Source organism: Fringilla coelebs, assembly GCF_963513975.1.
Source record: "Fringilla coelebs genome assembly, chromosome: Z".
Taxonomy (NCBI): domain Eukaryota; kingdom Metazoa; phylum Chordata; class Aves; order Passeriformes; family Fringillidae; genus Fringilla; species Fringilla coelebs.
In genome coordinates this window covers 80493187-80509616 of record NC_140031.1, presented here as the reverse complement: position 1 = coordinate 80509616, position 16430 = coordinate 80493187, and the positions used below count along the sequence as shown (strand labels likewise).

General features: G+C 39.7%; 1 protein-coding gene across 1 annotated transcript in view; it reads right to left on the bottom strand.

Annotated features, from left to right (window-relative positions):
- Nucleotides 1-12377: 12377 nt before the first annotated feature.
- SLC12A2 (solute carrier family 12 member 2) overlaps nt 12378-16430 on the bottom strand; it is a 54200-nt gene continuing 50147 nt past the window's right edge. The window contains exon 27 of the mRNA XM_084225949.1: nt 12378-15845. Coding sequence (XP_084082075.1) covers nt 15710-15845 — 136 coding nt within the window. The 3' untranslated portion in view covers nt 12378-15709. The remainder of the gene's footprint in view (nt 15846-16430) is intronic.

Sequence of the window (16430 nt, the reverse complement as noted above, 5' to 3'; positions counted from 1 at the left end):
GTTAAACTCAGTGATTTTTCTTCTCTTTTGTTGAGTTTGGGGATTTTGAAAAGAGACGTTTTAAGAAAAAAAGCTTTCTCTTGAACATTTGTATCAGTAAGACAACACTTTTTTTGCAATAAAGCTTATTTTGGATTTGTTTTTGTCCTTTTTTCCATTCAGAGTCCAACTGGTGATTGATTTAAAGCAATATATTGCCAATACTAGAGTCTGGAACCACATTTATTTGACATTGCTTTCAGATACGGTTGTGCAAGTTTCAAAGGATTCAGAGCTCCTTCTGGGTGAAATAACTGATATTACAGAAATAGAGACCTCTAGGGGTCTGGTAAATACATACAGGACAGCACTGACTTAAAGGCTTAACAGCTGCAATAGGTGGTTTAGAAAAAGGCTTCTTTTTGCTCCAAAATGGGAGTTTTCCAGGAAACCCTGCAGGAAAACCCATCAGACCTGCACACAGCAGAGAATTTTGTCCTTTGTCAGACTGTCAGGAGACACAGTAGTAGCAACACTCACCCATGACTTCTCTGAGGCTACAAATCCAGGAGGATTTTCTTGTAGCTTTTTTTAAAAAAAAAAAGAAAAAAAAAAGCCATCATCAGATGGTTTCACCTGCATTAACTAATTGCACCATAATTACAAGGTACAAAAAAAGTGTTATCTCTTTTCTAGAAAGGCAGCATTACCACCCACCATGGTAAATTCCACAAGATAGTTACGCACAATCCCAGAAAGAAATCACTCCCAGCTCCAAATCCAGATGAAAAAATAACTAGAACTAAAAGAAAAAAAAATCCCAAGGTAGAAGACAAAAGCTCTTTGCCATCCAGCCTGTCACAGTATATATTTCTATACCCACTTCTCAAAATTTTACCTTTTTACTGCTCCTGGTCTTTTAATGAGAAAGCTGACTGCACATGCACAGGCATGCACAGTGTCCCAGGAAGCCAGAGAACCCTCAGGTCTTGTTGCTAAAAGTGAAATTAAAATCTTGCTATTTAAGAGAGCCTGCAGTATCTCATGACAACTGAAACCAAGATTTTAGGGACTAGTTGTAAAACCTAAGGCAGACCTAAAACCTATTTGTAAGACCTTGGCCTAGGCAGCAGCGACTTTAATTATAATTGTCCATACTGTGTAGTAAAGATACAGGTTTGATTAAAGTCATTAAGTCTAATCACCATCATAAATTAAAAAAAAATTATATTACTTGCATTAATATGTCTGGTTTGGCATCTTTAATCCCTCTGTTGTATAAAAGGCCCATACAATCCTTTATACATGAACTGTTGGCATAGCTAAGGCATTCTAAAATGGGCTGTGGGATTCTTATATGGGATTTTACTGTACTGGCTTGGGATCAGCAGTCACACGTGGGATGGAGTGCTGCAGATGGCCGCTGAAGGGTCTTTGTGCTAAACCTGGAAGAGAACCCAGGAGTGGCAGTGCACTGCAAAACTCAACACAGCAAAAATCTCACTGACTGTGCTTCTTAATTCTTACATGGGTAATAAATTAGGATTACACACCTAAAGTAAACTGAAGCTGCAGAACAGGCATGCCTTAAATTCGAGAAGAGGGCTGGGTTTATGAACTCCACTCTGAGGAGGTGGATATTGTCACTGCATAAAGCAGGAGGCTGTCACTGTGATATCCTGTGAAAAATCCCCTCGCCAGGATTTCTTCTCCTGGGAAGCTGGGAAGCTTCAGCTTCTCCCTGTTTTGCTTCTCTGGAATGTGATTTGGAGAATTGTTTACCCAACATGTGAATTGTTTTTAATTAATGGCCAATCCCAGCCAGCTGTGTTGGACTCTCTGAGTCTGTCACAGCTTTTTCATTCTTGTCTAGCTTTCTGATGTGTCCTTTCTCTCTCTTTAGTATAGTTTGAGTATATAATTTTTTTTAATATAATATAATATAATATAATATAATATAATATAATATAATATAATATAATATAATATAATATAATATAATATAATATAATATAATATAATATAATATAATAAAATATAATATAATATAATATAATATAATATAATATAATATAATATAATATAATATCATAAAATAGTAAATCAGCCTTCTGAGACCTTGGAGGCAAATCCTCACCTCTCACCTCGTCCTGGGGACCCTCACAGCACGACACCAGGAGGGAATGAAAACCTGAGAGGGAAGAACTACACTTCATACCTGAGATAAAATCCTCAGTCCCTATTGCGCCTGTTCATAGGTTTGAACCAAATTGCTGTGGCAGAGACAGGAAATGAGTTCTTTGCTCCCACAGAATTACAGAACTGGTGGAGGAGGTTGTTTCTCACACCTTCTAAGAAGCCAGCCACATCTCAGCATGGGTGGTGGCAGAGAGATCTGATCTGTGTGAGCACGGTTTTAGCACGAGCTAAACCCTCCCCAGGCCTCCTCCCTTGCCTGGGCTTGCCAAAAATGAGGTGGTTACCCAAATCCTATGAAAATGTCAGGGATAGCATGACCCTCTGTTATAAATGAGAAGCTTGACTAGGCCAATAATCAAGCAGCAATCAATTTATTAATTAATATGGTAAAGTATGAGCAAAGCAGCGCTGGGTACAGTGGAGGCAGTTTTCCCTCCAACTGCACACCGATATTTGGGCTTACAGGTATTTATAGGGGTACTCAGAAGCTCTCTCAGCAGTTTCTATTCCCAATTTTTTTACTCATCAGCAGTTTCTATTTCCAGTTTTTACATCATGATTCTGTACACTATTGTGATTTAGTTTTTCTCAGGATGTGTCCCAAAAAGGAGGATCCCCAGATGGTGGTGGCAGCCTCCGAGATGTTGGTCCAGTTTCCACAAGAACAATGACGAATCCCCTCTGGTGAAGTCCAGCTCCCCAGATGTGGGTCCCCCTTTTTTATTACAATGACTATAAATCTCATAACAGTGATGTCCAGCTTCCCTTGGTCGAAATGATAAATCCTTGAGATGATGTCCCTCTTCCCTTCTCAGGCTGTTTTTCTCAGTTTTGTTAAGGAGTGAGATAAGCACATTTCTATATATTCCAAAGCTATAGTTTCAAGGATACAAGCAATACTCTAAAATTATACTTCAAAAGGTTATTATTGCAGCACTCTTTAAGGCCTGACTATAAGAAAAGAGCAACATCCTTAATGCTTTAATTCAAATGCTCCTAAATCAATCCAGGTTAATTGCAAACACAGGCTGGGTTCAGAGGCCTTCTTCCATGCTTTACTTTCCTCAGTTATTATTAGAATTCATCTTTATAACTGTCCCATGGTTGTTTCCACACGTGTTACAATCACAAATACACACATTGCCTGGCTGTACCTGACACCAAACACAGCTCTGTATTTCACACCTCTCTAACACTGTCTTTTTTTGTGTGTTAGCAAGTCAGGCATGGCTTTATTCTTGGCCAGGGTTTGTGAGTGTGGTTGTCAGATGTTCAGCTCCACACTGAGGCTGATGCAAAGCTTTTCTACTCATTTATGCATTTCTTGCAAACACTGAAATTATTGTTGGTTCCAAATGACATAATTCTCTTCATTAATTAGTGCTCTTTCCTCTGTTGGGTTTTGATTTTTGACTCTTCATGCTCAGTTGGCCCACACTTGTAGTCCTTTTGTCATCTTTTCTTCAAACAGGGAGTCCCCAGCTTTCCAGGCCTCCTTCTCCTCTGTATCTTCTGGTTACTCCAAAATCCTTGAAGTGCCATGAATTTAGAATCTCAGATGTCCAATCTTCAACTCCTTTTGGCTTTGTTTCTTGAAGCTCAGCAGGGTCAGTTTCAGCAAAATTAAGTATTCAGTGATTTAATGATCGAAGGAACAATTAAAGAGTCTGTGAAGAAACCTGACTAGTCCTGGCTAAAAGTGATCTCTGCTAACAATTAATAAAAGCAACTAATTAAAAATGAGTTAAAAAGTTACAGCATTTCCATTTCCACTCCAAAACCAGACCTCCAGACAGAGAGAATGCCAGCAGGAGCTGCTCTTGGTGTGCCATCTCTTTGCTGCCTCAAAAAGCACTTGTTACATGAGCAGGATTTTTCTGGTGTGTTTTAAAATCCTGTGACTAACAATGTTTTTACTTAAAGTAAATGTGCAATGCTTGTCTGCAGTTTTGTCAAATTCTGGTATTTCTGTATTGCTCATATACATATAGAAATATTTGGTATTTCTCTGCTCCAACCTCTAGCATTTCCTGAACAATGTAGGCTCAAAAACCCCTGTCAGCTGCCACTAACATTTGCTCCTGGGCAAGATTACTAAGAAGCTGCCAATAAAAAAAAAATTAACTAAAACAACATTCAAAACCAAAACACAAATAAGCACATGGCTAGACAGCCACTCCTTCTGTGCAGTGATGAGAACTGAGGAATTTCTGTCACCACTACACCTGAATTCTGGGAATACTTGGAATTTTAGGCCAGATCATCAAACTCACAGCTGAAAATGAGCTTGTGGTTTTGAATCCAAAGAATAAATATGCATTCAAGACAACAGGATCTGACCCCCAGTTTACTTATTTAACAAAAATAATTCATTATGTACCTAAATGAGGGACATACAATGGCTTCTCTGCCTTCTGTAAAGTAATTTTCATATCTCCAGGCCTTGCTGTTCTGCATGTGGAGACAGCCCCACAGAGGATGGGGAGGGGAATATCAAATACCCATCTGACCACAGCATTCAGATGAACATCCAGGTTTTTGGAAAAACATTAGCTTTAAGGTAAAAGTCAACATACAGAGCAACCATAACACCCAAAGGCACAAATTTCACTGTTGGTCTGTCTGCTCCATTAAAATAATTCAGCAGAAGGCTGAAAGGAACTGACTAAAAACTTACAATTCAATAGAAGCCCTGGCAAGTAGTTCATCCCCAAGGTTAAAAGGTAATGGAACTGTTCTCCCCAAATCCTATCACATTTCTGAAAGCCACAAATTCTTAAAGATCAGAAATAAAAGCAGCTTTGAACATACGAGGTTGACATTTGAGAAGAACTGCTCCCAGACAACGCTGGCAGGCACAAATGGCCTGAGTCAGGTGTAAACATTTGACATCAACAAGGAAAAGTGTGGTACAAATACAACACATCTGGTGTGCTATAACTGGGTAGGAAGCTGAAGTCAAAATTTTGTGCACATATTTTTACCTGGGTGTATGCACTGCCAGAGAGAAGCAGTGTCAAAAGGCAGTCAGATCTGGTAATTCTGAGACAAACTGGCAAAATCCAGCAATTCCTTCCTCTTTTAGACTTGTGTAGGCTTCCTATTTTATGCTTAATTTCTTAAAACTAAGATTAGAATGCCAGCCCCAGACTCCTGCTATTGAATCCTTCACATGCAAGCTGCCCTCCTTCCCAGGCCCTAGTTTTAGGGATAATCACAGTCTTCAAATCCAGAATGAAGTCTGCAATCCCACACCATCTGACAATCACAGAGTTCCTTTTCCCCCCTCATCTAAATTACTCATAAATTATCCAAACACTAGTTTAACAATTTCTGTGTCACAATTTTACATTTTGTACTGTAAAATGACAGCCAGCGTTTGGCTGGATGCCTTTCTTTTCATGGCAGTGTTTCAAACACACAGCTGAGAGACTGAAAAACCCATAGTTAAGAATGGAGATTGAGCCTGAAATGCCAAGTTGTTAAATCTATCAAGTGTCTCACAGAGCTTAGAGAAGATAAATGAAAGCAATAAAAACCCCAACTACAGTATTTTTAAGGCCAAACTCACTGCTGAGATACCTCAGCTCCCTGTCCCTCAATCTTGATCAGTAAAATTGATCACCAGACAGTTCTGCCAGCAGCACCCACACCTCTGGAAAGTGCAGTGTGTTTCTCCACAGACCTCTGAAATTTGTATAAAAACCCTTTTCTGAATCATTCTTTGAATCCTTAGCCACAGCATTTCAGGCTTTTTTTTTATTTCAGCACGCCTAAAACTCAGTGAAATCTGTACATTTTGTGATATTTTTACACAATGAAGCACAGGGTGATGGTCTCAAATAGCTGAGATCCACTGGGGAGGGCTCCTGGTGTAGCTCATCTATTAATATCACTCCATGGAAAATACCAAGTATACCAGACATGCCATTAATTAAACAGATTGAAGGTCCTCCTCTTTCCCATCACATGATGCAAAGAAATGCTATTTCTAAGCACCCCACAGAATGATGAGCTCCATCCAGCCCCAAAACAGCTGGTTTTTTGGCAAGTTCCGAAGCCAAGATGGAAGCAGAAGATTTATTCTAAAATAAATTTCATTGTTATAAGCAACTTGTCAGATGCTGAGAGCACAGATGTAAATTTTATAAAGACACACACACAGTTTAAAATACGAGAGTTTGTAGAATATGGAGCTGATCACAGAGGAATTTTTTCCCTGCTGGATGAACTGAGTTACACCCAGCACTTCCTCAGCCCAAACCTGCTTTCCCATGGAAAGGAGCCACGCTTGGTTGAAGCAGCACTGAGCAGGACGTGATTAAAGGGCCTGAGCTGGCTCCTGGGGCTGTGTCTGGAGCTCTGGCTGCTCCTCTGTGCTCCCCAGCCTCCTCCAGCGAGAGGAAAACTGAGCTGCCCTTCCTCAGGACATGCACAGCCCAGAGGAAGGGCCCAAGGAAAACAAACCACAGCAACCCAACCTTGAATGGAGCACCAGACAAAATTTAAAAAAAAAAAAAAAAAAGGCATGAAAGAATCTTGTTTCCATCAAGCTACATTCAACACCCATGAAAACATTGCTGCTGACAGGAGCAGAAAAAACCCAGCACGTGACAATGAAAAGGGCATAAAATATGGATAAAACTCGGCATGGTCAATTAAAACAAACAAAACCACAAACAACAAACCTGTCCTTTGTGGAAAGCAGTGGTTTTTAAATGTTTGTGAGGTTCCAAGATGAACACAGACAGAAAATGGGGTCATATCTATTTATCCACAGAACATTAAAAATGTTAAATCACAGTGCCAGATCTGCCTTCTCCATTGTCCAGACAACACTTTGCAAAATGAATAAAATAGAAATTTCTTCTATGCATGAGAAGAAATCACTCTTAATTGTCAAGTTCTTTGTATCCAGACTAAAAACTGAAAGTATTTATGTATCATATAAATAGATTTGCTTTTGTTTAGTGTTGCTATTTAATTAAAGACAAAGACCACTTACTTTCTTTATTTTTCACTTTCAGGCATGCAGTAGCATGCAAAGAACTGTGCACTGAGGTGTAGAATACAGTCTGCACCAAACTGGTTATGGGGGCAGCCAAGAACAAATATGATAAACTGACAGAGAAAACCCAAGATTTTTTACAAATAAGAGGAAGCAGAGCTTAGAAAAAGGCCCACACAAGCTGTCAAAACCCCAAATTTTCAGTGACCAAATATCAAGCATTCCATAGCTAAATGGTTTATATTGAAGAAAAGAAAGAGACCAAAAAAAAAAAAGAAAAAAAACCAAACAAAAAACAGTGAGAGAAAAAAAAGGCAAACCACTTTAAGTCCTTCCATAGTACAAAGTGCTTTAAAAAAAAATAAAAATTAGTATGCAGAGAAGGCATTAATGCACCCTCCTTGTCCTGATGTGTTATTTTGATGACTTTTGATGTCCTCTCCAAAGCAGAGCTCAGAACCACAGGATCTCATTCTCAGGGATTCATCTTTGCCAGGTCACTCCACCAGATCATCTCACAGCTGCTCACGTGGCAGACACACAATTCTCACAACTCCCATCTCCTAAGCTGAGACCTGAGGTGCCTCCAGCAGTTCTGCAGGTGACTGTTCCTCTTCTATTCCACTTCTATTCCTGTTCTATTCCTCTTCTATTCCTGTTCTATTCCTTTCTGTTCTTACAGGAGCATTTAAGTGCCCCAGAACACACCTGAAATGTGTGTGCTCCCACAGGTCAGAAGACCAAGGGGGAGAGTGGACAAATTTCTACATCTCTTAGGAAACAGGAATATTTCTGCTTCTTAAACAAGCAAACAAGCAGCCTCCTAGAAAACTGCAGCCTGTCCCCCAAAAACTGCTCAAAGTGGCTCACCCAGAGGACAAACAGCACCAATTTCCAAAAGCTGTCAGACAATGTGACCTGAGCAGCCTCACTTTTACTGAAAACCTCATGAAAATCTGAGATCTTAGGGGGAACATTGTTTTTCCTTCAAGCTGCACGTACCACAGGCCAGTTTAAAAAGACTGTACATATATTGCAGTGAAGCCAGTGAAACTACACATCTTTGCCTGTATTTTTTTAGGTTTGGGAAGTATCCTCCCTTATGCTCAGGGACTGAAGGAACAGTCTGGTTTATGTATTTGAATTTTTCTTTATCAGAAACTATTCATTCTCCCACAGGAATGATTTAAAGTAGATTACAAAGAGTAATTTTTAAGTGTTATTTTAAAGAAATTACAAAAAAAAAAAATTAGGTGTTTCCCATTAAGAGAAAGTATTATTATTATTATTCACAGCAAAACAACACAACAACAGCAACAAAAACAACAACAACAACAAAGGATTTTATCTGATTTCCAAATCTGCCACTAAGTTGTTTCCTGGCATAAAAGCTGCCATAGAATGTGGTTAATTACAATCAGAACAATGACAAAACTACCAGCTCGGAGCTCACTGCCCTTTATTTAGAGACTGACTGCACACAGCCAAAGCTACAGTAGAAGATTGGTTTTATTACTACCCGTGTTTAATCCTGGGAAAGTGAAAACTTCTTGGCTGTGATGCATTTGGAGTGATGGCACACGGATGCATTTGCACAGACAGGCTCCAAACCCACAAATCAATGCTGGAATGTTTTGTGTCCGGGGCAGGATGGGTTTTCTAGAATGACTGATGGGTTTGAGGGTTGGCCAACAGGACGGAAAAAGTGAGATCTGTGCTCTGGCTAGAGAGGAAATGGTAACCTTGCACTTCCAAGTCTCAGCTGAGAATCAAACCTCATTTTTCTAGAACCTTACAAACATGGCAGGAACATGAAAGCTACCCCCAAGCCCTGCAATACAATGAAAATAAAAATATCACGAATAAAGAGTGCTCAGCAAGCTTTGTCATGCATTTGCCAAAGGCTGAACCTTTTCCTCATAAATCCTGCCATGCCTGAGTTACTGCTATTAATGCTGGAAGGGTACAGAAAGATTTTAATGAGAAGAAAGACTCTTAACAACGCTCCATAAAATGAAATCTGCATGAGGTTAGCCAAAATCCCACGTGGAAGACCACACCAGTGTGTGGTTAGCCTTGATTTCACCTGTTAATTCTGCAAATAGCTGTCCTGGGCTGACTCTGCAGAGGGCTCTTTGCCCCCTTGGCAGGCACTGTGCTTTGGCCTGCCGTGGTTTCCAGGTGCTCAAACTACAAGCCTGACTTTTGTGCTGGTATTTTTGCACCTTATCAAGTGGTTTTGATTCATTTTTTTCCTCAGCACTGCTGCCCATGAGAGAGGAGTTGTATTAAATTGCCCCCAGAGTTTGCAAAATTCTTTTTTGCACAGGTGTCCCACCCCTTACTTGATATGCAATTATATTTAATACTACTGTAAATGCTGTTTTATGCAATTGGTAACAGCAGTGCAATGGAATTGTTCAAGAGGCCCCTATAATTTGCAATGCTGTGGTTAAACCATCCAGCCAGAGAGCTTGGTCTGAAAAAATGAGTAACCTCACAGGGAGGATATTTCAAGGCTAATCCCAGCTCTTTAATTTTCAGACAGAGCCTGTGGAAATACTTTGCTCGTGACTGACTCCACGTTACCATCTGTTTTGCATAGACAAATTTAATTGCAGAGATGTTCCAAGATTCAGTAGCTGTAAAATTGTTCAACAGGGTGATAAAGTTATTTTCAAGCTAACTTGAAAATGTGTCTAGCGCTACACGATTCAGTTTCCTTCAGTACTTTAAACAGGCAGTAGTACCCAAATATTTCAGGATGACACAAAGCATTTTCTTTTGTCCAGGTTTTTGGTTTTGGAGTTGGTTTTTTTTTTGGTAGTTGGAAGTGGCAGACAGTTGTCGTTTGTTACTTATGAAGTAAAAAGTCTTATTGGAATGTCATAGATCACTCTGAAACCAGATGGGATGTGCCAGTGTGTTCTAACATGTCTTCTCTCTCTGCCTGCAGCATTTCTCCTTCTGCTCTCTTAACACAGATGGAAAAAGCCACTGAGAAAAGCAAGGTTGGTGAAAAGGCTGTTTGAACTCATCAGGCAGCTTCTGCTTGAAGGTACACACATCTCTCAGGAGCAAAACCACAGTGTTTTTCCCCACAGGGCCTGGTAGAATTAGATATTAAACTCTTCACCAATCAAGTCAAATTTATTAAAAAAAAATGGAAAACAATGTTATTATGCTGATATTTGTTGTTTATTCAAAGTACTAAATTGTTTAAGGAATGAATCCAATGGAACAGGGCAGGGAGAGTGCATTTGACAGAGCAGCTTCAGGCTTTACATGAAATGCTGAAATGCAGTGGTGCCACCTGGTGATACAATTTTAGTTGGAACTCCTAGAAACTGTAGAGGAATAGGATTTCCCTCACTAAAAATGATGTTGCATTAGCAGGAGTTTTATTATCCCTGTGCATGGATCTGCCAGGGGATGCACCTGGACATGGAGCCTCATGCTGGAGTTGGCTGCAGCTCAGCAGGGTCAGTTTCCCCCAGATCCCAGGGAGCAAGATTGTGACAAAAATCTCTCATAGCCAGGGGCTACTGCCTTTAATTGCTGTCAACTGGGGTGAGAGGGCTGTGAGGGCCACAGGACAGGCTGCTTTACTTTTATTTTTACATCACTATCAACAAGGCACAGCAGGCTGACATTTCCCTGCAGGCCTTCACTGCTTTCTCTCTGTAGATTAGCTCGCTACTGAGAGATCTTTAGGGGAAGATGTCTTGACAAGTAAATTTAACACAGCCTGACAGTTAAAATCCTGAGGGATTCCCTTTCCCCTCTCCCTGTTTGTGTTGTGAGGTGCAGGTGTAAAGCTGGCTGTGCAGGCAGGGTCAGAGAGGGTTCCTGGGGATGGAAAGCCAATGTTTTCTGGAAGAGACAGCAGACAGATCACGGGAGAGACAAAGAAATTGCTCTCAGTTCAGTAAGGGCAGGGGTGTAAGAGCCAGCACACTTGGTGAATTCTCTTGGTGCAGCTGGCAGCGAGTCCAGAGGAGCCCCAAGGATGGAGCACAGTCTGTCAGCACCAGATGCACCTCTGGGTGTAAGAAGCCTGCTGCACTTCAAGAAAAACTCCTTCCCTGGGGCTGTTTGGAGAATGAAACACTTCCCTGCTGCTGCTTGACTGTTTTCTCCTTCCACGTTAACCCTCAGAGCTTTGGACCAGCTCTCTCTGTCCCGACCACAGGGAGCAGCCTCCACCAACCCAAGTCAGAGCTAACTCTGGACACCTGCTCTGCAGCACACAGAGGCAGAGCAGCAGGAAGGATTTGAGGTGCTCCACTTGCTGCCTCTGTGGTTGCACTGGCCTGAAGCGTGGCTCCCACCCCAGCTGAACACAAACCAGGTTTTGGGATTTACAGGACCCCACAGGGGCTGTGTGAGAATTGGAAGGAGGTTGGTGAAGAACAAGCACCAGGGTGAGGGGTGTCCTGCTTCCCTGCTCTAAACCAAAATCACGTCACTCATTCTCTGCAGTGTGAGCCTTCACTCTTCTGCACAGTGATGGGGTTGACCTTGATCAAATCCTCGTTTTTTACCTTCAAACGCATGCTTGAGGTCACTAAGGTATGAATTCAGCACAAGGTAATGTCATTATTCAGATCCACCTCTTCACACTGCTCCCAGCAGGAGGATGTAGAAAAAGCTGCTACAAAACTTCTCTGCCTCCTCACAGAATAAACCAGGGTACAGCCAATGCCATGGGAGATGGCAGGAAATTTTCACAAGCTTTCCCTTCCCAGTGGCCTCCAAACCTCACTCCCGAGGTTTACACATGACTAAGAATGGATATGGAGAACAGTTCTCGCTATAGCAGGGATCCAATACCAAAACTGATGAGATGATGAATTTTTTCAGTCTTCTGTAGGATTTTAACAACAGAACTCACCCTTTCTTTATGCTTTTGAACTTCAGATTTTCAGTACTTTTTAGTGGAGTGTAGTGAAGTTAGGGACAAACATGTCTTGCTTACAAAGCAACTTTGCAACAGTCTGAGAAGCTCTTTTCACAACACACTCCATGCCCCAGTGGACTTTTATTTTAATAGGAGAAAGAGGAGTTAAGAGAGTCCTTCTGTGTATTCAGGGGCGAAATGAATTGGAGCAGATTTTCAGATACCACCATTCCATCTGAGACACACCAGGAGCTGAGGATGGGTCTGTGCTGGCTGGCGAGCCATGGCAAATTTTACAAGGTTTTACAATTTTACATACTTAATTTCTCATGCAATGACTGCTGTTTCTAGACCCATGAGAGGCAAACATTCCTCCCCAAAAAACAACATGGTTTTGGTCTCATACCAGACACATGAGCTGCTTTAAGCTCCACTGGTCCTGGGCAAATTCCACTACAGAGGTAATCTTTAGATGGATGCAGTAAGCATATTCATGTCAGGAACCAAATTCAGCATTAACCTGTTGAATTATGAACATTATTCCCATCCCATTAAAAAAAAAAAAAAGAAAAAAAGAAAAAAAAGAAAAAAAAAGCTTTGTTAGACAAGAGAGTTGTATTGAATTCACTTCTTTTATTGCAGTGACATCCCCCTGGTACAAAGTATTAACTGCAATAATTACGTTAAAACATTAGAAAAGCATTTGTGTGGGACAGTTACAGTACAGTGTCAAATCTTACATCCTCAAACCAAGTGGGCCACGACCCACTAACGCTCAAATCTTTTAAATTATTTTTAGTTATTTTTTTTTAAATATGTAATGTCAGAAAAAAAAGCATATAAAAAGAATGTATGTAAAAGGAAACCTAAATACAAGTGAACAAATAAATAATTGATTTTCACCAGCTATTATTGTCTTTCTAAACCCATAAGAAGGAACCTAATCTATAAGAAGGTATGAATTGCCATGTGTAAGTGATTTAATTTTCCACTTAATTAATGATGATTGGAACGTAAGTAAATTTGGCTTCAAAATCAAAGCAGGAGTTGGAGTGACTGCCACTAACTGACATCTGTTGCAGACAATTACCATTAACTGTTCAAATTTAAGTGAGCAAATAATCTTGGAACTTGCCCTCATCCTTAGCATTAGTGGACTCCTGAGAGTGCATGTGAAAAGCATCCTATGGTATTTCACAGACATGACCTTAACTATCCCCATTATGCATATTTAGATATACTTTATATAATTTTATACACATATATGCATGTATACACACACTTCATTTGGTTTCTGTGTTGTGTTTACAGATCACAAGCAATGGTTTCCTGAATGGGCAAATAAACCTTTTTAAATAAGTGTACCTGTGCACGTTTTGATTTTGTATATTTCTTCAAGATAGCAGCACTAAGTCCATGCCATACTGTCCATCTGCTCAAAAGAATGTTACCCACAAAACAAGGAGAAACGTGGCAATGATTCCATATGCACAATGTGACCACCTTATCCCCTACAAAACACTGTAAAACCTGTGGTATTTATGTTGGTAAGTTTGATCCTCATCCCCTCACCTGGAAGGAAGCATCACTCTGACCCCACACTGTCTGTCTTGTCTTACAATGTTTTATCATAACAAGCTGGGTTCATGCTGGCATCAGTTATCTCACACTTAGCAGCAAGACATGCATGTTTGTTTTTCTTTAGAAGTTTTGAAAAAGTGAAATGATTCCATAGTCTCAAATCCAATTGACAGAAACGGCAAAAATTAAAAAAAAAAAAAAAAGGCAAAAAAAAAAAAAGGCTTTTTAGCAGTTTACCAAGAACTTGACAACAGTGTACACTGCACAGTGCATTTTTATCCTTAATCACAAGAAGTTGAAGCTCTACCTTGCCACGCAATGATTATACCTTGTCCTTCAAAAGGAACAGTTGCATTTCAATTTGATGCTCTTTTTAGCAAAAAAAAAAAAAACAAAAACAAACAACAACTCAAACAAACCAAACAAACAAAAAGGCAGAAAAAAACCCAAAAAAGCCCCCAAAAACCAACCAAAAAACCTTTTCTGTGCATCCTTAAATGAAAGTCACTCACCCACTGGTAAACTGATCCAGTAGCATGTCCAATGCTAATATCAAAAGCTTGTGAAATGTTTTTAGGCAATCCTTTCTATCCAAAAAAATATTAGGAATTTAAAAAACAGTTCACATTGCTAACCTTTATAGAAAGGCTCAAGTGAAATTTCTTTTGCAGGTGTTTGCAGTAGACTAAATGATGAAGTTTCCAAAATATACAATGAAAGGGCACACAAGACTGGCAGTTTCTTTATTGAACATAGAAAATGTATAAAGTAGGATGTATGGAATAGATCGAAATTGCTAGACGATAAAACCTGAGTATTATTTAATAAGACTAAATTCATTTTCTGACAACTGAATGAATTGACCTAAAAACATCTCCCCTAAGAACTTAGTGGTCCGTTTAACCATTTGTTGAAAAATGCGAGAGAACTGCAGCTTTTACATTTCATACTGGATAGCACAATTCCACATAGTGTTTACTGTTTTCTGTTAGATAGCATCACATTGCTTATATTATCCCCATTCAAGCCTTAAGTCGAGTTTTATTTCAAAAATAAGTTGAAAGTGACACTAAAACATAAGAGGCCAAGAACTAGGACAGGTCTTTTATTTCATTTTCTTCCAATTTGCATTAAGATAAGAAGCCTCAGTCAGCAAGATGAACTTGATTTCACAGCAGAGGTAAGACTAAGAGGATACTACCCTCTGCCAAGGTAGATAAAATCAGCTGTCTCAGACTACTGCCAAGGTAGTCAATTGTCAAATTTGAGAAATAGGACCCTCTCTACAAGCAGAATTAGTTTCATTTTAACTGTTAAAAAAACTTAGTGGCAGTAACATCAGGGATTCGCTTTAGTTCAATTGACCTGCCCCAATTCTCACCTTTAAATCTAACAGATATAATAATTAAAATAAAAACCAAAAAACCAAAAAAACAAACAAACAAACAAAAAAAAAACCCCACAAAAAACCCCAAAAAACCAAAAAACTTTCTGACGATGGAAAACATACAGTACTAAGAACTAATAGCTCAATGGAAGACTGAAAAGCAGCATTCATTTTTATTGTAATATGGAATAGACTAAAAACTAAAGGAAGTCTGATCGAAACTCTTAGTTGAAGGCAGATTTTGACATTCTATATAAATTTACAAAATAGGATGTATGGGTGAGATTTGGTTAATTTCAGAAGGCACCTCAAGGCTAAAAGGCTTTTATAAATCTATAATCCTTTCATTGATCAAAAATACAACATTTTATTGCTGCTATTCAAATAGCAAACAAAAAGCTCGTCTTGTTCTTCAGTCTAACAAGGAATCCTCCCCCATTAAGCAAGATTAAATTACAGAAAATATAGAATAAAACTAAAGATGTCACAACTTTAGAAATACAGTGACTTTCCTTGTGTGCTTTCAAGTCAGTGAAATAGTGAAAGAAGAGTCACTTTTTGCCTTTGTGATGTTAATGAGCTATAGACCACGGCAGTCACTCTCCCCTGGGCACTGCAGTACCATTTCATCACGGCTGTGCCACGGGCAGCACTCTTAGGAATAGAAGGTGAGCACACTCTGGTGATTCCCACGGACCAGGAGGATTGGTGGCAGATCTTTAGAGAGAACTTCCAGCCAGGCCATGTACAGGGCACTGGAAACTGCCCCTTTCCGTGCCACTGGCAAGCTCCTGCAAGCCACAAGGGAAACAACTTTCACTGAGCAGAAAAACCTGGCCTGCATCAAGTCAGATTGTAATAAATATGACAGATGATTCTAGAAAGATCTAAATGTTAGGTGAAATTTCCTCATCTTTTCCATTTTATTTTTTACCCTCCTTAGAATTAATGAGTTGAAAGTTTGTATCTGAAGCAGGCATTTACATCTATTTCCCCCTCAGTTTTGGCCTGTTAACACCATTTAATATTCAGGCAGCTTCATGCAGAATCCTCCTAAGCTGAGGACATTACTCATCTTCAGCATTTTAAAATATAGCAGTAAGGAATCTACAACCCACAAAAAAATCTGCCTCTTGCTTGTTCACACCTAAAAGCAATCCCCCAAAAATCTGTGAGCAAGATAATGACTTAATTTTACATAGAGAGATCCTCTAGAAAAGGAAATCAAAGGAAGGACTTGAGCAACAGGGGACTAACTGCACACAGGAGTAGAAAGAATGTGAGAATCCTGAGCTGCACCACAAAAGTGGAGGTGATCAACTGAAGAGCATGATCAAAAGCACAACACTAAAAAGGCCTTTTATTTGGAGCAGAAT